The sequence below is a fragment of the Takifugu rubripes genome, chromosome 20 (genome assembly GCF_901000725.2).
Source record: "Takifugu rubripes chromosome 20, fTakRub1.2, whole genome shotgun sequence".
Classification (NCBI taxonomy): domain Eukaryota; kingdom Metazoa; phylum Chordata; class Actinopteri; order Tetraodontiformes; family Tetraodontidae; genus Takifugu; species Takifugu rubripes.
In genome coordinates, this window is record NC_042304.1 from 5,798,811 (window position 1) to 5,820,910 (window position 22,100).

General features: G+C 45.3%; 2 protein-coding genes across 5 annotated transcripts in view; one reads left to right on the forward strand and one right to left on the reverse strand.

Moving 5' to 3' along the window:
• ralgps2 (Ral GEF with PH domain and SH3 binding motif 2) overlaps positions 1 to 22,100 on the reverse strand; it is a 46,207-nt gene that overhangs the window by 7,633 nt on the left and 16,474 nt on the right. For all 4 annotated transcript variants that reach the window (XM_003974029.3, XM_011614736.2, XM_011614735.2 and 1 more), the window contains exons 6-9: positions 17,507 to 17,590; positions 14,460 to 14,549; positions 14,282 to 14,374; positions 13,979 to 14,105 (exon numbers count right to left, since the gene is read on the reverse strand). In XM_003974029.3, the coding sequence (XP_003974078.1) occupies positions 13,979 to 14,105; positions 14,282 to 14,374; positions 14,460 to 14,549; positions 17,507 to 17,590 (394 nt within the window). The remainder of the gene's footprint in view (positions 1 to 13,978; positions 14,106 to 14,281; positions 14,375 to 14,459; positions 14,550 to 17,506; positions 17,591 to 22,100) is intronic.
• On the forward strand, positions 1,512 to 12,625 carry angptl1a (angiopoietin-like 1a). The gene is made up of 6 exons (XM_011614734.2): positions 1,512 to 1,840; positions 7,953 to 8,214; positions 8,319 to 8,936; positions 9,732 to 9,925; positions 10,421 to 10,691; positions 10,776 to 12,625. Exons 2-6 carry the CDS (start codon positions 8,025 to 8,027, stop codon positions 10,961 to 10,963), a joined length of 1,461 nt encoding a protein of 486 aa, XP_011613036.1. The 5' UTR covers positions 1,512 to 1,840; positions 7,953 to 8,024; the 3' UTR covers positions 10,964 to 12,625.

Consider the following 22,100-nt stretch of genomic DNA (forward strand, 5'->3'; position numbering starts at 1 on the left):
CCTTCAATAAAGCCAAATTTCCATGAGCCTTCGTCCAAGTGCTGTGCAGCTGTGGACCTTTTGTTGCGAAAATTAGCTGGAAATCACAGACTGTTTGTCTGGTTTAGCCAGAAATGAAAACCATACACAAACTTTTCTGACTGAATAAACCTTTCTCAGGTTCCAAACCATGGGTTAGGGTTAGGGTTGCGCTCCCAATGGACCTGCAAGTGCCCCGAGTGGATGACTGATCTTCTCTCCAATGGTTACAACTTGAGCCCAGCTCCCTTGTCTTATTATGGGAGACTTAGAGAGCAACCGAGGACCGTAACCTCTCATTACATACTGTAAATATTATGTGAAAAGGAGTGCAGCAGCTTCCAAAGATTCTGGAATTGGAGATCAGTGAGCTTGAGGACTGATGAGGTTCATTTCCATTCAGTCTCTGCTTTGCTGCTTTATGTTTCTTTCACATGGCACTGATGAAATTGAACGCAGATGCAAAAAAAAAAAAAAAAACCCAACAAAGGTTATGTTATCAACGTAATACCGGCGGCTCCTTTGGGACTGTGTCGAGTTTCACAGTTGCGTCCACTCAGGCCGCAGAACGCGACCATTTACGACACTAATTCCAAACGCAACAGCAGAACAGCAAGCCAAGATCCTGCAGAATAAAAAGGCCAAAACCTCCTCTACAGCACACACACAGACATCACCTCATCTGATTAGAATCAAAGGGAGATGCTGAGAGCAGGAGGATCCCTTTATGAGCGCCGGAGGTGCAGCTGTGAGAGGGGGGAGAGAGGGATCCTCCAGACTTAATCACTGAGGAAGCTTGTCAGGGATAACAGTAGTGAATCCACACTGCCAGGAACAACCGTGGACAGAAGGGTCCTCAAAGGACCTGTAGGTAGGAGACATACATGCTTTATGTGTGTTTACACCTGGCAAACCTGAATGTAGAGGCTCAGGTTTAAAACCTGAGGGCGACACTGAAGGAAAGGCTTAGACGCTTATCTCAGAGAAACCTTTCAAATATTTTGGCACAAGAAAACCCACATCTGTCTGTGTCACACGCGCCTAAACACCCTGGAGGTGATGACCACAGTGATAAGAAGTGAGCAAAGAGAAGCACCTTCCAGTCGATCGGCTCTTAGCTGAATCACTACAGGACAACTTCAGTAGCAATCCTAAGGAACCTAAAGTAGATGCTAAAGGAATTCCAAATATCTGCCATTTGGACTAAAATCCTGAGCTAACGCAGAAGCTGGGAGGGAAGAGAAATTGTGCATTGTTGTGTCTGTCAAAAACACTTCAAAGTGTCCCTGTTTCCTTCACATGGATGACTTCTGCCCTACGAACACGCTAAAGGTCATCTGAATCTTAACTGGCCATCTTTTCAACTTTCCATATCTGCCTATACCCCATCAGAGTTAGATCAGTGGTAGGCTGGGCCACTCCTAAGAGAGGAAGGGGGGGGGGGGCAATCTCAGACTTCTTCATCCTCCTACTTCATTCCCTCCCACTCTCTGGGCTCCCCCATGCTTGAAAAACCCAAGACATCAGTCAGCAGAGCTCAGTCTGGTGAAGTGGCCAGCTTTTGAACCATGCCCCGGGACAGCTGAGTCCGCTGGGAGGAGCAGATCTTCAGGGGGAACTGGGGCCTTGGCAGGAAAAACAGTTTATATCGTGCTTGAGAGCTGCGGGACAGAAGGGTGAGTGTAAAGGAGGAGTTCAGAACCCTGGGACAAAGGCAGAGACATGAAACCTGACGAGTGCAACAGCCTGATGAAGAAACAAAACACTACACACGTGAAATTATAACCAGGAACGTACTGCCACGCTACTGCCGACCAACAAGGTAAAGCCTGCCCGAGTTCATTCTGTTACAGCAAATGAGTTTTAGTTCTTTTAGAATGTGTTCTGGCCTGAATCTCTGTAAACTAGAGCATGAGTGTCTGTCAGAGCAGCGCTGAATGAGACGGTCGGTGACTGAGGCTCCAGCTACAGGCAGAAACAGAGACTCTGCAGCGCTTCTTTGGCTTCCCTCTGCCCTCTGGGGCCTGGGACGTGCCGTGCTCATCACGCTTAGAGATTTGTCACGTGCACACCTACCGTGTGCGTTCTACTGCGTGATTTACTCCGTATGTGAGCGGGGAAATGATGTCCAGGAAGCGTAGGGTGCGGTGGGAGAACTGGAGCCGTGGATTTTGTAGCACTTATGATTGTGTAGAATGACCCGAACCTAAATCAAAACAATCAATGTTTAAGTGTAGTAGGAAAAAAACAATCTGCTTCCAGTAAAAATGATGTGCAAAGAAGAGAAAGAATAAAAAAAAACAGGGGAAGCAAAGAGAGAATAATGGGACTTTTCAGATAAACACAAGAAGGAGGTCAATCTGATCAGAGGGAAGATTGAAGCTCTGGAGCCAGAACTGTTTGTTTTTTCTTGGCTTTGGTTTCCTACTGCAGAACCATCCAGGCCCGGCTGCTAACGGGGGCGTGGGGACGCAGCCGGGTCAACAAGTTGGAACAGGGGGTAACAGCAGTGGTATTACACCTAACGAGCCGGTGTTGTACGGTAGACGGGAGAGGGTCAACGTATAGAAAATGCATGATAGTCTGTGAAAACCATCTGCTTAGACACACTGAAGCAGACCAAAAAGAGGAAAGGATCAATTCCATCCTTCGTTGCTTTTCCCAATGAGTAATAAAGTCTAATATGAATGTTACAGTACACACAACAGTCTCCTAGCAGCACTCTGGAGCGCCCCTAAATGGCTCAATATTGCCAGTAAACACATAAACAAACCAATCTAAACCCGTCACAAGGGGCTGTACATGACAACAATGCTTTCTTTTCTGGATCTGTACCTGCATCAATGGTCTACAATTCCCAGGACAGGCCAATTAACAGCTGTCAGGTAGTGCAGGGCAGGAGATCGGAGCCTGTTATCCGCCGGCCTCCCCCAGCTGTCCCAACAGTAACACGCTGCGCTTGAACGCAGCAGGGGTCTGATAGCTCACTCAGTGAACAGCAGCCATCTGTGGGGCTTCGGGGAGTTGGGCCTGCAGCCAGGTTTGCCTCAGTATTTGACTCTAGGCTGTGTGTGGACGCAGTTCAGCTGATCTTATCAGACCGAGGCACAGATACAACACACACGGGCTTCATACTCCTTTCACAGTTCAATTGTTTCATAGCATAAATCCACTGGCAGCAGTGACAGCACATCAAGCCAACCGTCAAGAGACTCGGGAGAACAAACGGTGTAGAAAAGCTTTCAAGTTTCAGGCTGAAGCACGAAACCGGTTTTAGAATTCCTCCGATGAGCACTTGGACACAGTCAAGCAGGCGGGCCACCATCAGGAGGATGAGGTCAGCAAGGAGGTCGGGACGTGCAGACGGGGAGAAGTGGAGCTATGGAACCCGGCAGAGCCGGTGTGCAGAGACCGTGCATCTGTGGGGAGATTTATGAGTCCTCCTTTGCTGATTCAACTAATAAAAAGCATGTGCATCCTGAGCCGTAGAGGAACGAGGCGATCATGCGGGTGTGTGACTAAGCTCTTAAATTGGAGGTTTTGCACCATCAAGCCAAACAAACACTTTCAGAAGAAATGCTGGAACAGTTTAATACCCCCATTCCTGGCTTTCTCTCCCCACCCTCCTTCTCAAACTCCTCCTTTGGTGCTTGAAATCCTGCGTGTTCGCTCACCGATAACACAGTGTCTCTTTATGAGTTCAACCCTGACAAAGGCCAGAGGAAAAGGTGAATGAAATGCTTCAGTGTGGGTCTGGTTTACCACCAATGTGTTTGCAGCGAGCTGCAGGTTTGGGTTTGTAAGCAGGAGAGCAATAAACAAGGTTCATTTTTACCGAGTAATATGTCGAGAGGGTAAACATACCTGGATCACTGTGCTTGTGCACATGTTGCGCAATAGAGAGGAAGCAGGGAACCCCTTTTCCACAAAAGGCCGATTGATTTCAGGGCTCTGTGGAGCGCTTGGGTGTTGGGTGTTTGAGGCAAAGGAAGGGTGGGACCTCACCTAAATCCCACATTTAGACCTCTGACCCCAACATTTGCCTACGTGTTTAGAATTTCACCACAGGAGAGGGAAAACGTAGGAGGGCTTTAAAGCCCCGGGGAGTTTTGGGGGGCTCACACTTCAATAATAAGGATTCATGAAGGTAGACGATGCTAAACGCATAAATCACGGGAGGGGAATTCAGGACTCAGTCTACTGACCGCAGGCTAAGGTCCTTCTGAAGAGAACCACTTAATCTAGCAGAGCCTTTTGGCTTTTATACCTCATCCTGCTCTTACATTTGGGAAGATTTCAGAGCTAATTGTGAGCTCAAGTAGTAATCCAATATAAGCCCTTTTATCTGCCAGAAGTTCCACTTTATGACTTCCAGTGATGCTGTACCACAAGGAACACTGCGTCACCAGGTATTTCCTGTCCTGTAGCAGCAGCAATTCATTGCTCCACATCTCTGACAAACCTGAATTCTTGTTTCCATTTAACCTTTAAATATTCGGAGGGTTTTTTTTCCAGATCTGGACGGTCGTTCTGCTCGCAGATGTTTGAACAACTAAGAGAGAATGAAGCCGTTTGTACTTGAGGACATTGTGAATTAGCTCCACTGGTGAGAACACGTGTGGAAGGGTGAGAAGTGCTGGATGTGTGTTGTGTTTTTGCTGACACTGTTCAAATCCAAATCCACTCCTCACTTTGTTTTATACTTTTCCTCCTGCTGTCTTCTGGCCAGTGATAATCTGATGTGTTTTGGGGGCATTTTGGAAGTGTTTTGGGAAATACTGAGAACCAGATGAGGGAGGAGAAGCTGTAGATTTTCAGGCTGGGAAATTCATTGGCTGAGAAAATAAAAATAGATTTATCCAAGTTTTTCTCCTCCATGCAATCTGCAATCCATCAGGCTGCAGTGTGACACATCAGACCTGCTAAATCACAGCAGGAGACTAAAAAAAACCACACTTTTTTTTTTTTAAACAGAAACTCATGGTTCTATTGTCTGTGTATATTACTGTATGTACTGGAGGATCATCAGAAAACTCACAAGATGATTATCTTATCAATTTTTAAATGTCTTCACACATAATGCACCATTTGACAATAAATCCTAACTTTTAGTTTATAAAAGTTTAGATAATTTTCCCGATCTATTACAATGTATCAGCAATAGATAGGTACCAACACTGTATGATAAAAAGATTATGTAGTTTTTACTCTCATTAAAAGGATTTTTCCCCAAAAAATAAGCAGTGATTCATAAATCAAAGTGTAACACATAGCAGCCTTTCCGGGGAATAACTAAAATCCATATTTGTTTAACCACTGAGGCTAAATAAAGTGAGCAATTGTCTTATCTAATGAGCCGTCCAGCCATTTTCCTCTGCAATGACATAGAGGAAAGTATTATTCCTCCTATGTAAATGCAGTGGTCTGAAGCTAATTAAAGGAAGGCAGACAAACTCCCAACAGCTGTAGGCATTGAGTCAACTAATAACAACGGAATGCACAGATGAGCTGATGATGAGTGACATAGTTTACACTACAAGCACTACTTGTGTGTGCCCGTGTGCATCTGCGAGTATGTGCATGGAGAAAAATACCTATTAGGACAGTTATGCATGCCATAAAGCAGTCCTGATTTACTTGGGTTACACAATTTCTTTATCATTAAAGACAAACTGAATCCTCAGCCATGAGAGAGTCACCTCCAGTGAGCTGCAGGCCGCAAAACAAGACCCTTAAACAGTGACGTCATTGTGTCTCACCCATCAAGAAGAGTGAAGAAAGTTAAAAGTGTTATATCTAAAATAAGTGTTCCATAAGAAGAGAAGACTCTGTAACTAAAACAGTACCTAAACAGAGTCAGCAGTGGTGGTTAGCACAATTCAAACCCTGATGTCTCTGGGGTATTTATAGCTATTAGAGGGGTCAGAACCCAGCAATAAACTTAGAGACTCATAATTCTCTCACTGTTGCCAAAACACAAGACAGGTTAAGTAAGAGGCCTTTTTCCTACACACTGCTTGTATAGATGTTATGGATCGTTGAGGGCTGCAGAAATGTAATAAAACACAATTATATTGGGAATTAAAATGTAGTTTCATTCTATGAAAGGTAAAGCAACATGAGGAAAGGTATAAATGCTTGTGAAGGATCCTTTATGTTCTCTTGAAGTCCATTCTTTCTTTACATTATTGCAGGCTGTTAAAATATGCGCTTTATTTCAGCCATACGTCCTTTCAATCGTCCCCTTTTGTTATTTATAATGTTCTTTTTAATGGTTATAATGGTTTAAAAAGTGTCAAATGTGATCTAGCAAAAGAACGGTTCCTTCCTTAAACCAGTTAGTACATTAGGACAGCTTGTAAACTTTGTTGGCCTCGAGCTGTGAAAACAGAGACCGCAAACCTTCGATTCAACCTATAGCGATGGCCAGGGAACAAAAAGGGATCTAAAGTCAAATAAATCAGTGATTAGTTTGATAAGATGAAACAAAAATACGCATGCAACTGTGCATTATTAACTGTTCTCAATCCTCAAGTGCAGTTGTCGTATGCTCAGAATTTAAATATTGGCTTTTTCGTGTTCCACTCCTTAATGCTATGGGTTGGACAGCTATAGAACCACTTCCCTGAGCGCTTCAGTAGTGTTTAGTTTGTTTTGACAGAAAATAAAACACTGGAAACCAAACACTAAAAAAGACACGACTCTAAGACACCCTCCATGCTGCCTGGAATGTCTTTGATATGCCGTGGCTCTACGGAGGACACTTGGCCCCTCTTACTCAGAAGGAATTCCGGCTCCAAAACACAGGAAATACAAAAACAGAAGGGCAGCGAAGAAAAAGAAAAATAGGACAAGAAAGACATGGTTAAAAGCAAGAGGTGAAAGCTGACGGATGAGCTGCAATGTTGCATATGTAGTCGGCCCCCTGCTCTGAGAGCATATAGCCGACTGCTGAAGTTCCTGTTTAAACCATTAAGCCGCTCTCACCGGGGTCAGCGGGGATGAAGTACCTGCTGACTCGGTCAGACACGACGGCTGCTGGAAAAACACAAAACCCTGAAAATGAAAAATGTCTCGGGAAAGCCACGCGGGCCTGAGAGACCTCCAAAACTACCTGGAACCCTGTCTCCTTTTAGCGCCGTGACTGCCAGAATTCCAGAAGAACCACCGCTTTCCCGGTGATGGGACCACTTAATGATGTCATCCAAAGCCAAGACTGAAGGGAGATTAGCTGATTGGCGAAGCAGCAGGCCAGAGGGCGTTAAAGAGAGTAGTCACATGCTCAAATTAGACAAGACTGAAAACAACTTTGTTCTAGCTGCTTTCTGTCTTTCACGGCTCCCGCCTGGGGTGACTGACTGCATGACTGCATGGGTGTGAAGGATCCTTCACACTAAAATCTGCTAGTAAACATCACTGCTGGACACAGTCTGACGAGCAACGTGTGTATTTAACCTTTCCAAACGGAAATTGGTTAAAGTATTACAGGCTCTCAGTTTGCTTATTAAGAATAATCCATAAAAAAGAACATTCCACATGTTTTCCGGGAGGCAGCTGTGGTGGCAACAGCCGGTGAAAGTTTTCCAGACTGAATAATACTGTCATTATTCAGAGTAAGTGCAGATAAAGTCATCAAAGATAAGGCACCGGCAGGCAGCAGAACCTTTACTAAACCAACTGGACTGGAGAAAAATAGGTTGTCTGTCAGCAGGAGACTGTCCCAGACAGAAAGCAGGCATCACACTATGAGCTGGAAACCATGGACTCTCTCCATAAAGCTTTCCAAACACTCAGGTTGTCAAATAATGTCCTGATAAATCTGCTACCACACATCAAGTCAACGCCTTCCTCAATTCTGACCTATTACCAGATCTGTGACTACTTACTGCAAAGTCTCATCTATTTTTCATAGACAAGCTCCTTTATTCTTGCAGGGAAGCCCAGGAGGACTGGGGGGCGGAGAGCGCCAGTAGCGGTCTGTTTATCCATCACACCAGCCAGCAGCTATGCAGGGGCTAATGTGGGGCCTGTGTGCTCTGCTCTGTTTTTCCGTCTGGGAGCTGGGTCACTGTCGGAGCTCCAGAGAGGCCCGCAGGACCAAAGAAGCTTCTCTCCACAGGACAAAAAGAGCCCCAATCAACGCCGATGCCAGAAAGTGCTCCTATACCTTCCTCGTACCCGAGCAAAGAATCACAGGTTCAGAGCTGTTTCGGTTATTAATCCTTGTCTGCACTTACTTTTAACTTGTAAAAACAACACAGTTCTTAGTCCTCTGCTAACTAATGCATGTCTGTCATCAGGTCCAATCTGCGCCAGCACCACGAGCGCTGAGCCTGACAAGGACAGGGTGACCCGTATGGATATCGCAGATGTGAGAGAGGTGCTGAACAAACAGCGGCGCGAGATCGAGACGCTCCAGCTGGTGGTGGACGTGGACGGCAACTTGGTAAACGAGATGAAGCTGCTTCGGAAAGAGAGCAGGAACATGAACTCCAGGGTGACCCAGCTATACATGCAGCTGCTGCATGAGATCATCAGGAAAAGAGACAACTCTCTGGAGCTGGCCCAGCTGGAGAACCGCGTCCTCAACGTAACCTCAGAGATGATACGGCTCGCTTCCAGGTATAAGGAGCTGGAGGCGCGCTATGCAATAATGGCGGGAGTGGTCAACAACCAGTCCGTTCTGATCTCAGCGCTGGAGGAACAGTGCATGAGAACACTGGGACGCAGTGAACTGCCCGTGGTTCCCCCGCTGGTGCAGGTGGTACCACAGAATATACCGGTAAACAACCGTTTTACCAACGAGATACAGAGGGACAACAACAACCAAGCGTTTTCCAGGGCCTTACACAGAAAGCCCCCTACAGTGAGCCCGTTTGTGATCAACCCTCCACCACAAGGAACACTGACGTCAGATGGTGAGTGCAAATGTTAAGAGAGATTAACGTTTGCTTACATCAAACATGTAAAACACTCATTTTAACAAAGGAACCAATCTGTCTATTCACAAGATCAAGGGGATGCTTGATCTTGACCCACATATCCAAAAGTGTTTCTACCACATCTCCGGTGATTCCCCCCCCAACCCCTCCCGATAAGGCTGCTGAAAGCTGATAGTTCTGTTGAAATAGTGAGAATTTACCATCTGAACAGGAGAAGCTGGCAGGTACGACAAATGCGAGTTGTACTGGTGAGCTGTAGGGCTGCATTACATTAGACCCATATGTGCTCCAGCACGCACTGCGAAAACCATTAACCACTGACCTTTGAGTCATGGAGGTCCCTCATACAACACTAAGGTTTACCCTAGTTTAGAGTATATGTATATTCACCCTTGAAAAAAAAAGAGGAAAATGCTGGGATTAGATTCAGCAGCAACAGCTCTGGAGCATTACTTCATCTGAAGTCTAGACCTCAGTGAGAACTTCTGTTAGCCTGACGCTGACCGTAATGATGATGACTTCCACATATGTTGGTAACGTAGACGTGCAATTCAAGCTGCAGTGAAGCCGGTCGTCGACGAGGCAAAGACAGACCAACATTCAGATAATGGACGACTGCTGGAGGACATTACTGATTTATTAGCTTTGTGTTGTTCGGCCCTTTCCCACCTCTTGTACATCACGCGTCAACAATCTACATCTAAAAAATAAGTGCCTATTGGCTCTTCAGACGTTACTGATGCTTTACAAAAATCCTTTTGTAACCCTCAGGGCCCTTCAGGGACTGTTACCAGGTACGGCAGGCAGGACACGCCACCAGTGGGATGTACCTGCTGAAGCCAGACGGGAGCGACCGGCTGATCCAGGCCTGGTGCGAACACGGACTCGACAACGGAGGCTGGACCGTGTTGCAGAGGAGAAGAGACGGCTCCGTCAACTTCTTCAGGAACTGGGAGAACTACAAGGTGAGAGCTTCTTTCAACCAACAGCTCCATGACGCATTTCCTCACCTTAGTGTCCAGTCAATACGCTGGACATGTGTTCTGCTTTCAGGGATCTATTGTACAGATAAATCAGTGCTGAGGGATCTGTAGCTCCACTGGAAATGATCACTTCATCATTTTCCTCCCTCAAATAAAATTTGCAATGGAGATGTGATTCAAGATCAGAGACAGCCAAAGAGACATTCGTTTCACAACACGGTGAAGGGGGGGGGGGGGGGGGGGGGGGGTAAAAAGCATAAAAAACGAGTCTCTTGTGTCTGTTAAAGAAAGGAGCTTTCCTCTCCCAGAATTCAGATTAAGAAATCCACTCTTCCATTTTCCATCCTTCAGCATTCACTTATTGTCCATGTTTGAAATATAATAAATAGCTGCAGTAGAAACCAACTTGCATTTTAAAATAAGCCTTGATGTATGATTGAATGGTAAAGAAGACGTGGTGGCGCTTGTCCTCTTTAGAAAGGATTTGGAAACATCGACGGTGAACACTGGATTGGCCTGGAAAATATCTTCAACTTGGGGAAACAAGGCGACTATAAGCTGATGATAGAGCTGGAGGACTGGACCGGGAAGAAGGTGTATGCAGAGTACAGCAGCTTCCACATCGAGTCCGAGAGAGAAGGTTACCGGCTGAGGCTCGGCACCTATCAGGGCAACGCCGGCGACTCCTTCAGCAGTCACAACGGCAAGCAGTTCACCACGCTGGATCGTGACAAGGACGCCTTTTCTGGTAGGGGAGGTCTGACCTACTCCCAAGTCCGTTATTGATTATTCATAGACCTGTGTCTCCTGACCTTCTGTTCTTCCCTGCTAGGTAACTGTGCCCACTTCCATAAGGGCGGATGGTGGTATAACGCTTGTGGCCAGACCAACCTGAATGGAGTCTGGTACAGCGGGGGGGTTTACCGCAGCAAGTTTCAGGATGGAATCTTTTGGGCGGAATATGGAGGAGGGTTCTATTCCCTCAAGTCCGTCCGCCTCATGATCCGACCCATAGACTAAAAGACGGGCTCCCGGCAGACGCGCGCCAGTTTCCTTTCTTCTCTTTATCTATTCATAAACACATACAGATGTGTGGCTCTGTCGAGGACGGTGGCGAGCGCTGGTGGCCGTACTGAACAGACTGGACAAAGACCCGAGCTGAGCTCAAGAGGCCACGACTCTGAGATCAATCACATCTTCCTAAAAAAGAATTCCCCGTCAGGCTCCCAGAGATCCTCAAATCCTTCCCTCCAGTGATCCACATTACACAATGACCGTCACCAGGAGTAATAAAGAAACAGTTACCGGAGATATTGTCTTTCTTCTGAGCAGCTAAAAATGACTTATTACAGTATTATTACTCTAAATTGTATTGATTTATGAGGATATTTTACAAGATATATTTGCCATTAGAATAAGGGATGAGGAAACTTTAGAGGAGACGCCTGGTTGATGCATCGTTTCTGATTTGTAGGTTTGATCTGGATCTCTGGGAATATGAACTAGTCCACCACCGCTTGTATGTGACCTTGTTCTGTATATATCTTTGCCATTATTTGTGAAAATTAACTTTTTAGGATGTGGTGGAACGAGAGATTTGCATCAAGGGGGTGATTCTACTCAGGCCAAAAGTTCACTATGTGTCACTCTGCCGTGTGCTGTTATTTATCAGACTGTTTAAAGTCAATGTCGTCATGGCCGCTCATGTGGGGACATTTGACACACATAAATGTCCAGACATCTAAATACGAGAGCATACGACCTGATTGTTTACAAAATATACAAGATCTGTAGTGATTAAAAGTAAAAAAAATCTTATTTTTAAAAAGGAGGCTAAAGCAAAAGGACGGGTGTGAAAAGTGACAGAGATGGTGGGGAGTCAAGTGCGACTGTCCTCTGGTCCCTGCTGTCTAAATAAGGAGAAGACAAAAGCATCAGCCCAGGCAGACAGTGGCCTGACGGTACCAGTCGAAAGTTTCCATTTTGGAATCAAAGAAAACAATGTTCTGGTGGAAGGCAGCTGGAGGAGTTTCGCTTATACGTGGATTCAAAGGAGCCCAGAGTTGATTATGAAAAGCTCAGAGGCATTTTTCTAGTTACGAGGTAAATTGCTTTAGGAAGAGCCGAAACTGGCCACTGTAATTACAGACAGCAGCAGGAGTGTATATAGTGCATGTTCTTGTGCACATATTCAACAGCTGCATTGAGATTCAGAGAGGAATGGCCGGAGAGAATGACTAAAGTGATGCGTCACTTATATGCAATAGATCCTGCCTGACGGCCGATGATGATGTTAGTGGATAACTGAAGCAGTTTTCCGCTGAAAGCCTGGATTGGATTGAACAAGAATATCAACAAATAATTAACACAAAATACTTAAGTCAAATTACCTGGAAAAGCAGAAAAGCATGCAAAGCTGAGAAACTGAAAGGCAGTTGCACCAAGAACTGGGACTTTATGACTTGGTTCATCTCAGTCTGTGACACATTCTTAGAAATAAACACCAAACCACAGGCAAACACTCATCTCCTGCACTTGAGATCTTATTTCTATATTCTTTGTGATACATACATGTTTTGTGGTATAATTGTCCTGACTGAAGTGTGTCATACCCACAGACATGTAGTTCCCCTGTAATTCTCCCTACTAGTAAACAAGCTCACTCTGCCTGTGTTGAAACAATCTTTTGTCTTTTTCCTCACCATCTACACATCAAGCAAAGAATAAAACCTTCTACCATTTACAAAGCAGTGACACAGATGCAGATGCATGAAGGTGTAAACCGCAGCCTTACACACACTGATGGGGGTACAATGAGCTGAGGGATCATATAAGTGTGTGTGTGTGTGTGTGGGTGTGTGTGTGTGTGTGTGTGTGTGTGTGCGTGTGTGTGTGGTGTCACACAGGAGCCATATGTTTCTGTAGGCTCTTTGTCCTTGAATGATTGGCTAGAGAGCAGGAACAATCTCATCTGGGCATTTAACAGACTGGCCCTGTATTGAGGGGGGAGCAGACAGGGGGGAGCTGTGTCCCTCAAACCTAATGGCAGGTCAGAGTTGACAAAGGCATGCACAAAAGCACACACACATGTATAATTCATGTCTCATTTGTCGGACAGGGCAGACCAACATGTAATTCCAGCCCTCAAAACTATGACCATTATAATTATAATAGCAAGTCTTAAGAAGCACGTTTGTGCCCTCACATAAGGAAAAGCCCCCAGAGTTGAAGTGTTACAAACACGCGGCCCTTATGTTGGTAATGGGTCACTGGAACAAGTGCTGTGGTTTTCTTTCGCCCACTCACTTCTTTCGTGTGCCAGCTTGGCTCAGTTCAGTTACAAGGACGAGCGGTTGGCCCTGGAACACCGTCCTTCTCTCATGTCCAACGGTGAAACAGAACAACAAACTGGTTGCACTGGTTACAACTCAGGACCCAAAGAAGAGAAGTCTCCTTCTGAGTCACACAATACGGTGGGCACACATGTGAGCACATACGGGCAAACGTGCATGTGCAGGCAGTTTGATTCCAATATACAGGAGCTGCATTTTTAGGATGTTTCTGTCACTATAACTCCCCTTTTGAGCTCACTGTGCATCAACGTTCACACATAACAGCAGTTACAACATTGCTCAAAGTGAAGACTGGAAAGGAAAATTCTTATGATAAGAGGATATGAGTGCACTGAGGAGCCAAAGATAAAGAAAGGCTGAAGACCAAAAGATGAGTAATTTTACAGCGAATGATGTGTCACTCCTCCTGAGAAATCTCAGTGTTTTCATGTAATTAGTCAAAAAGAAACCCTTGATTTTTGAAAATGTTGAAAATGAATATTGTGTTGGGGTTCACATGAGGGCACTTGATGAGATAACTCCAGAAACATTTATTAGAGAAACTCTGTTTCCATACACCCGGAAGATGTTGTTCCCTAAAAACAACCTTTGGATTTGCGAAAAGCCCATAAAGATCAGCTGCCAGTTAAGAATCCTCCAAACTTTGTTGCTGTCTGGAAACGTGTTTCTATTTGTTTCCTACCTAAGTACGGAATACAGGAGACCATGCTCTGAGTGCTTATGAAGTCCCTCAGACGCTTGTAGTTGTCTTCTTTGGACATGAGGAAAGCCAGACGGTCAAAGGATGACTTGTCCTTACGACTTAGTAACTGTGGAAGGAAAAGATTGAATATAAAGGAATGTGTCAGTGCTTAATCAGTCAGCAGCCAATAAGGCCAGCATTCAAAGTTCTTTTGAGAGCATCCTTCAATTCAAGCTCAAAAATAACAATTTTTAAAAAAACAGTCTTAAATAAACCTGTCTGAAATCAGGGAAATACACTCACCGCCCAGGTTTTGCTAAGTCTGAAGATGGGAGCACTTTGTAACGCAGATATGACGGCCATGACTGCGTGGAGGTTGTTCATGTCGCACAGTTTCTGGAAAAAGGTGCGGTGCGTTAACCTGGGCTTGATGGGACAACACTCAAACACACAACAAGGCGGAGCCCGCGGCTGCGTGTACCTTGGCGGTGCGAATGTAGAGACTCAACACCTCGGCTCTGATTTTCAACGTCTGCGCGTGGAGAATCTCCCGCACCACCCAGAAACTTGTCTAGGAAAGGGGGAAAACACAGAATTCACAACGGGGCAACGCAAAAACAAAAAACCCAGATAAACATTTCAATGTCATTTTTAGATTCTTTGGCACACAAGAATTCTGAAGAAACGTGTCTCGTTAAATCTTCAGCCTCTGAGTTACTGGAGCCACTGTGAGGAAAAACCAAGGATGCACTGGAGAGACCGCAAATAGGAACGCTCCATTAGAGACGATTAAAAACGGGTTCTGAGGGGGAAAACAAGGGGTGGAAAAAAAAAAAATCCAAATGATTCCAGCTGATTACACAACAGACACGCACCATAGCTCCTAATATGTCGTTCCAGAGCGTGAGCACGAGCACGTTCGCGTGCACCCAGCGTGAGCTGGACTGAGATTGATGTCGGAAATCAGTCTCTTTGGAGAGAATGCTGGGAACACACAGAGGAAACTCCGTGAATTAATCAGAGTTTGAGCTCTGGGGATGGAGGGAATGGAAAGAGGAAAGGGAGATGGGTGGGGGGGGGTGTGGGGGGGGGGACTAGCCTCAACACCGCAGAGCTTTGAGGGATTTCAGTCTGTACATTGTGTTCTGATAAGACCACGGAAGGCAAGCTGACCACTTCACAACTTTGTAGCTTTCCGCTCTAGAATCACACCGTGTTCTTTTGCTGTATTCGCCTCTAACATTCTTCCACGCACGCCACAGCCCGGTAGGTGCCCGTCTCGTGCGTGAGCATGTGTCTACAGTGATGGTGATGATGTCCGAGACACCGACATGCAGCAGTCTGAGACGCGACCACCGTTACCAGACCTTTCTTCTCCCCCCCCCCGGTTCTCCTTCTTGTCTCAGACACAACTACACTCAGTCAGGAGACGTCTGGAAAAAGGAATGACAGCATGGACAAAAGGGGAAACCCTGCTGACAGTTAAACGCTTTGTGATTTGCACCTGTGCTCTGGGGCACTTCCAGCACTCATCCTGCTGAGAAAGAACTCTCCAGACGGTGCAAGTTAGCAAAAACACACTGCTTCTTCCTCAGTCAACCTTGATATACGATTTCAATGTGGATAGGGCGCGTCTCCCAAAAATCCCTGCAGCACCACCCAACCTAATATCGAATGCAGCTTCTGAATCCACTCAGCCATGAGGTCACTGGGCATACGAAGGACATACTCCATCCAAGATGGATGCAGGAGAAATCCTGGTTTGAGAGATATTTTATCTCTGGACAGAATTTCATGTCTTTGGTGCTGCATTCATGAGCACATCATAATCCCCAGCTGGAGCTGCCAGAGCCCCGCTTTCACTAGTCAGAAATAAACAAAGTTCATGTTCTACTGCAAAAAGGAAAAAATGATCAGTACTAAAGTTTCTTTAAAATGTTCATCTGAAGTAAACTGTCAAATTAAAAAACTTGGCTAATGTTAAAGAGAGCTACACTCACTGGCCTCTTTATTGGGTACACCTTAATAGTAAGAGGGTGGAGGTGGGGGCCCTTTAGCTTTCAGGGCTGCTTTTATTCTTCGTGGCAGAGTCTCAACAAGGTGCTGGAGACATTCGTCGGAGACGTTGGTCCATATTAACACGATGACATCATGTGGTCACTGCAGCTCTGTCGGCTGGACACCTATGATGCAAATCTCTCGTTCCACCACATCCTAAAGCCGCTCTATTCAGTTGAGAATGCAAAACTCAGTGTCGTATTCCAGAAATCAACATGAGATGATCTGAGCTAGGTGGCATGGTGCATTGTCCAACTGGAGGTGACATGGACGGACATGGTCAGCAACAATACTCAGGTGGGCTGCGGCATTTAACCGATGCTCAAGTTAGTACCAAGGGGTTCAAACTGTGAGAATATATCCTCCACACCAGAACACCACCAGCAGCCTGAGGTGTTTCTACAAGGCAGGATGGATCCATGTTGTTTGTCAAATTCCGACCAGCAACATTTCCAGTCTTTATTGTTCCATTTTGTCGAGCCTATGTGACAGGAGTGGCCCCCAGTGTGGTCTTCTGTTGCTGCAGCCCACTCTCTCCAAGGCTGGACGTGTTGTGCGTTCAGAGATGCAGCTCCATTCCTTGGTTGCGACCGTTGGTTACTCGAGTTACCATTGCTGTTCTATCATCTGGACCCAGTCTGCCCGTTCTCCTCACCTCTCACCTCAACAAGACACTTTCATCCACACACCTGCCACTCACTGGGTATTTTCTCTTTTTTCAAACCATTTTCTGTAAACCCCAGTTGATCAGCAGTTTCTGAAATACTCAGACCAGCCTATGTGACACCATCAACCAGGTCACGTTCAGACTCACCTAAATCCCTGTTCCTCCCTATTCTGATGCTCGGTTTGAATGCACTTGTGCATGTTGGAGTGTAGACGTTGCAGCCATATGATTGGCTGATTAGCTATTTGTGTTAACAAGCAGCTGAAGAGGGTCCCCAATAAAGTGGCCGGTGAGTGTATATACACTACTTTTGAACTTTCCTCCTGCCAAAAAGACAAGTCAGCTTTCTTTGGCTTGGCATCCAAAATTGGGTGAAAACTGATCCAGGCGGGAGGGGAGACGAGTACGGCTTCACTTAAGAGTCAGGATCATTCAGAGATCTTCAGCAGTCTGTAAATGTAAAAGTGCTCATTTTTTTCCAGTTCCTCTAACCTGAAATGTGTGTACCTCAATCAAAGCGCATCTCAAAGCCTGACAGAGACACAGAACAAGCACCCCCCCCCCCGCCAGCATAGATTACTTAAAACGAGCCAAAGACAAATCTCAGTCTGTGCAACCCTGTGTTTATGATATGGAACCATCAGGAAGTAATTAATACCAAGCCAGGGTGGTGATTTAGTGCTTGCAAATAATGCAAAGAGAAGCAGTAATGTTGCGGTTCCTGTATGGCCGAGGCAGACTCGTAACTCCTCAATTCTGCGTAACGGAGCGTTTCCTCTCCCCTGAGGGAGCATGGATCTTACCTGGTTGAACCTGCGCGTGAAGGCCACGACATTCGGAGCAGAACTGTGCTTCTCCTTCTTGTTCCAGCCACAACTCGACAGCTCCTACAAACACACACAAAACCCATTATGTGCAGAAGCACACACACCGTAAAGTTTGTAAGTATAAGCCATTTTTCTAAATGGAGTTAACATTCCAGTTGGAGGGGATACTCGGGAGGAACTGGAGAGGAAAGCAGACAAGGCCCTCGAAAGATCGAATAAAAAACATCTTCGAATTAATAAATGATTCTAACAGACGAACCCATTGGTCTCGCCATTCCCGTATCTGACCACGGCGCTGTAGTGATGGTGCTACAGAACAACGTTTTCATTTTCAATCGTGGCTGATGGACCTCAAGAGTGTTCTACATGTCTAGTTTGGATTATAACTGTTTTCTCTTGGAACAGATGCTGGTAAACGAAGGACATGTGTGCATTTGTCAAGGAAATATCGAGCCTGTCGAAGCCACGGCAAACCACTCAAGCTTCATTAAATTCAATAAGGAGAGGAATAAATGTGAAACAAAGAAAGCTGATCGTTCCAGACGCCAGAGTCTATTACACACCATTTGAAATATGCTAAGCACTGCTATAAGCTTCCATTAAACCAACTTTAAACACATTTTTGTCTTGTTCCTCCTAACTGTTCCACGTCTAAGTCACAGTTGTGTTAAGTGGATCCAAGCTGTTCCAGCCACGACATACAATCAAGAGCAATTGCAGCTCTAAATCATGCAGCTCCAGACAAAACCAATGGGCCATTGTAAAACAAGGCGATAACATTTTTAGAGTGCTGAATGTAGCCAATGTGTCCTAATGGAGCATTTATCAAACAACTACCACCAGGAAGTTTCATGACTTGTCGAGACAACTAGAAGAAATTTGATCTATTCATTTAGGATATAACAAATGAGGCTGGTGGTGTCTTCCCGTCACAGCTGTGGCCATAGAAATAAAACATAAGAATACTGCAAGGGCATTGGGGAAAAATACAAACAGATTCTTGTAAATGTGAAAATTTTATAGCTTAAAAACCAAAACCAGTGAACAGAGCTTTACTACGTATTGGTAACCTATTAACATTTCCCTCCATTTTTGAATTACCTTTTTTAAAATCTACACCAATAAATGCCTGTAAGACACAGCAATCTAATTTCACTCAGTTTTGTTGCATTTGTATTTTACAGGCGTCCTAATGAGTCGATAAATCACTGAACATCTTTCATAACGGGTCCGATAAAACAGCTGCAGCTGTGGAAACAACAGCTGCTCGTGGTAATTCCAGCACACTTCTTTAAAAATGTAAGGTGCTGATATTGGATCTTAAAAATAGGATATATAATCCAAAACGCTCGTACTCAAACCGGTTTTATTGCACCAGGCTGTTCCCACTTTGGTGTCAGACGTTGACCTCACTGATCTGGTAAAGACGCAGACCACACAGATACTGCCAGGGAAACCCGGGCCCTCATCTGGCCCCCGCAGGCTGTCTCGAGGCCAGGGACACTGACGTAACAGTAGGAAAAATGTTGTATAATCTCTTTTCCTAATTTCTGCCAGGCGGTTCGGTATTATGAACAGCTGAATGCATCTGCAACAATACCCCCCCCACACACACACACACACACACACCGGTTGAGCGGTCTGAAAGCAACCTTGTCTTGCAAAACCTCTTCCAAGTTCTCCAGCCTGCATTTCTTGGCCAGGAGTCCAGTGACCAGAAGGGGTTAAGATGCAGCATCTTGAAAAAGCTGAGTGCAGCGATGCGTCGGGAATCCCGTTTACCGAGTCAGGAGGAGGATTTAAAGGAAAGAGGCGCTCATTGACAACACTAGATAAACCATCAACAGCAGCCACACTAACGCAATCGGCGAAGGAACACCAGTGGGTTTGTTGCTGGTGTTTAACTGTGGTATTGAAGATTAATTACCCCAGGGGTTATCAGCTAACCAGCATTATCAATTTCATGCTTGCGTGTATCTCACCGTTTAACCATCTGTGATTGATTGAGGTGTTCAGGGACACTCTGGAAATCCAGGGTTAAATATGTGAAGTGTGGTAAGTGAGACAACATGTGATTTTCCAGCCATTAATGCTCCAGCAGAGAGAGAGAGAGAGAGAGTGTGTGTGTGTGTGTGTGTGTGTGTGTGTGTGTGTTTGCGTGCGAGAGACACACACAGTCTACTAATCAGCTGATCCAACACACCTGTTTGTGTAACTCTTCTGTCTAACGTAAGAGATACTGTATGTCTAAAATCTGTCTTGCCAAAAAACATAGTGCACTTCAACTCAACCGACCTTTATTTTTGCAAGAGCTCAGATGATTAACACAGGCGTGAAAAACATTCCCTTTGAGGTGAAAAATCAGGCCGATGAACGGGGTTTGCCTCCCGAGTTTCTGCTCTCACATTTCATAAAGTCTACAGAACAGCTGGATCTTACTTTCCCCGCTTGGAATAGCTCATATTTCAAGCTCTGAATTTCACTGGGCCACTTTTTAGTAAAACTAGACACGTTTGCGTAGTTTCCGTTGAACCGGCGCATGAAGCTGTGAGGTTGAGTCGGCTTTGCAGTGATGTCCCATTCTAGCCTTCAAAATTCCACCAAGTCATTCTACAGAGTTTTCACAGTAAGTGAAGCTAGTGTTGGCAAGAAAGAAAAGCCTCTGCTTTCCACCTACAAAGGTGTGCCGAGGACCCCTGGAGCTCAGTGATTAATTCCCGACACAGAACAGAGATAAATCCTGGTGAGAGGTGATCCTGTCCATCCCAAGAAGCGCGCGGTGTTTATTTAAAGTCTTCTTAAAACAAGTGACAGTGAATCAGAGGCTGGTATCTGTGAGACGTTGACAGGCCGGAGCCTCGGCTGACCACCCAGGGAGATAATGACCCAGAAGCACATGGAGCCCGATGTCTTCACACCAAGGTCAGGCAATGTCAACAACCTGAGCCATCGGTACGTCCGGCCCGCCGGGATCACTCAAGTGTGCAACAGTCGGTCAAGTTAAACAAGCCGTTTCAATAATTTCGGATAGAACTATGTCTCGTACTTTTTTATGCAGCTGCTAAGACAAGGTGCTGCATTCAGGTACAGCGCTTCCCAATGCCAAAAGTGCAACGGAAAATTGGCAGAAACAGAAGTTCTTTAGTCTATCCCAGTCATTTCTGCTTTATTTTTCAAAGCCAGTGTCTCTGTGTTCTATCTTTAAGTAACAGCAAAACCATCCAGAAACGAATCGGATTTTATTTCCTTTGTTTGTTTTTTTATACCTCTTATTTCGGATTCGTTTTGCATTACAAACTGCAGACATCTTTTTTTCTCTAAAACCTGACAGCAGGCCAGTGTGTAGGGAAAACCTTTAATGACACAACTTCGTTACAAAATTTCAAATCCCAAACGAAAAAACACGCAGGAAAACAGAGAGGGCCGACTTTGCCAAACCACGCGCAGCCACTCGTTTCCTCGTTCTGGTCTGGCTGGGCAGCATTTTCATTAAAGCGGCGGGCCCACGGGGAGATGCAAGACGCAGGCTCTATCGGCACTATTAGGACTGTACATTTAAAATGTGGAAAACTGACATCAACCCTGGCTCCACGTGTAATTAGATTACAAGATGCAAAGGCAAATGACTGATGGGTTGACGGCAGATTTATCAGCTCAGGCTCTAACAAAGCAGACTGGGTTCAAAAGCCTCAAATCCCACCAAAGCATATTAAACATTAGAGGATAATATGCAATATATGTTCAAAAGGAAGCCCCTTAAACAGGGGTGTGTCTACACTTTAGCATATATCGGTACTCAATCGGCACCTTAATTTTTATGGATAAAACAACAAGAATAATCCACCAAGATCACAGCTCAGGGTTTAAATGAAGTCAAGGTGAAACATAGAAATATAAGAATTTAATACCAAGTCAAGCTGGATCCTCTTAAGCCCAGATTCTCTTCGACCTGGATCACTGAAAACATCCACTGACAATTTAATGCTACTATTTTCCTCTAATAGCCAGCTCAAAGGTTCTCTTTATGGAGTCCTTCCTTTAGCAACATCATCAGCCTCAGCACGACGGAGAGGATGTGTGATAATGAATCTGGGGATGACAAAACACAGACACCCACCCAGCGAATACATGGTGAGGTGCTCCGTGTAAACAGCCCTACAACTGGTAGCAGCCAAGCCACAACGCCACCGCTGCAATTTCCTGGTGTGAGCCATTACAGCAATGCCCCTCGTTGTGGGCTCAAGCGTAAATGGAAAATCGAAAGCTATCCAAAAGAATATTAGTGCGGAGAAAGACGGAGGGAGGACTGAGGATGGGCACTGGAGGAAGTTGGAGAGAGGAAGGAAGAAAGACGCAGCAAATGTTCAATTCTAAACACGAGCTGGTTAAATCCTGTTTTAGGTGGGAATCAAAGATGTCCGAATGGCTGCAGAGCAGCGTAGATTCCTGCTGAGCTCAGACAGCAAAAAAAAAAAAAAACCTCGGGTTTTGAGTGCAGATGGGAGACAAAGCAGAGACGGAACCAAAATGGATCCAAACACAATAAATCTGACAAAGGAACAGATCTTTG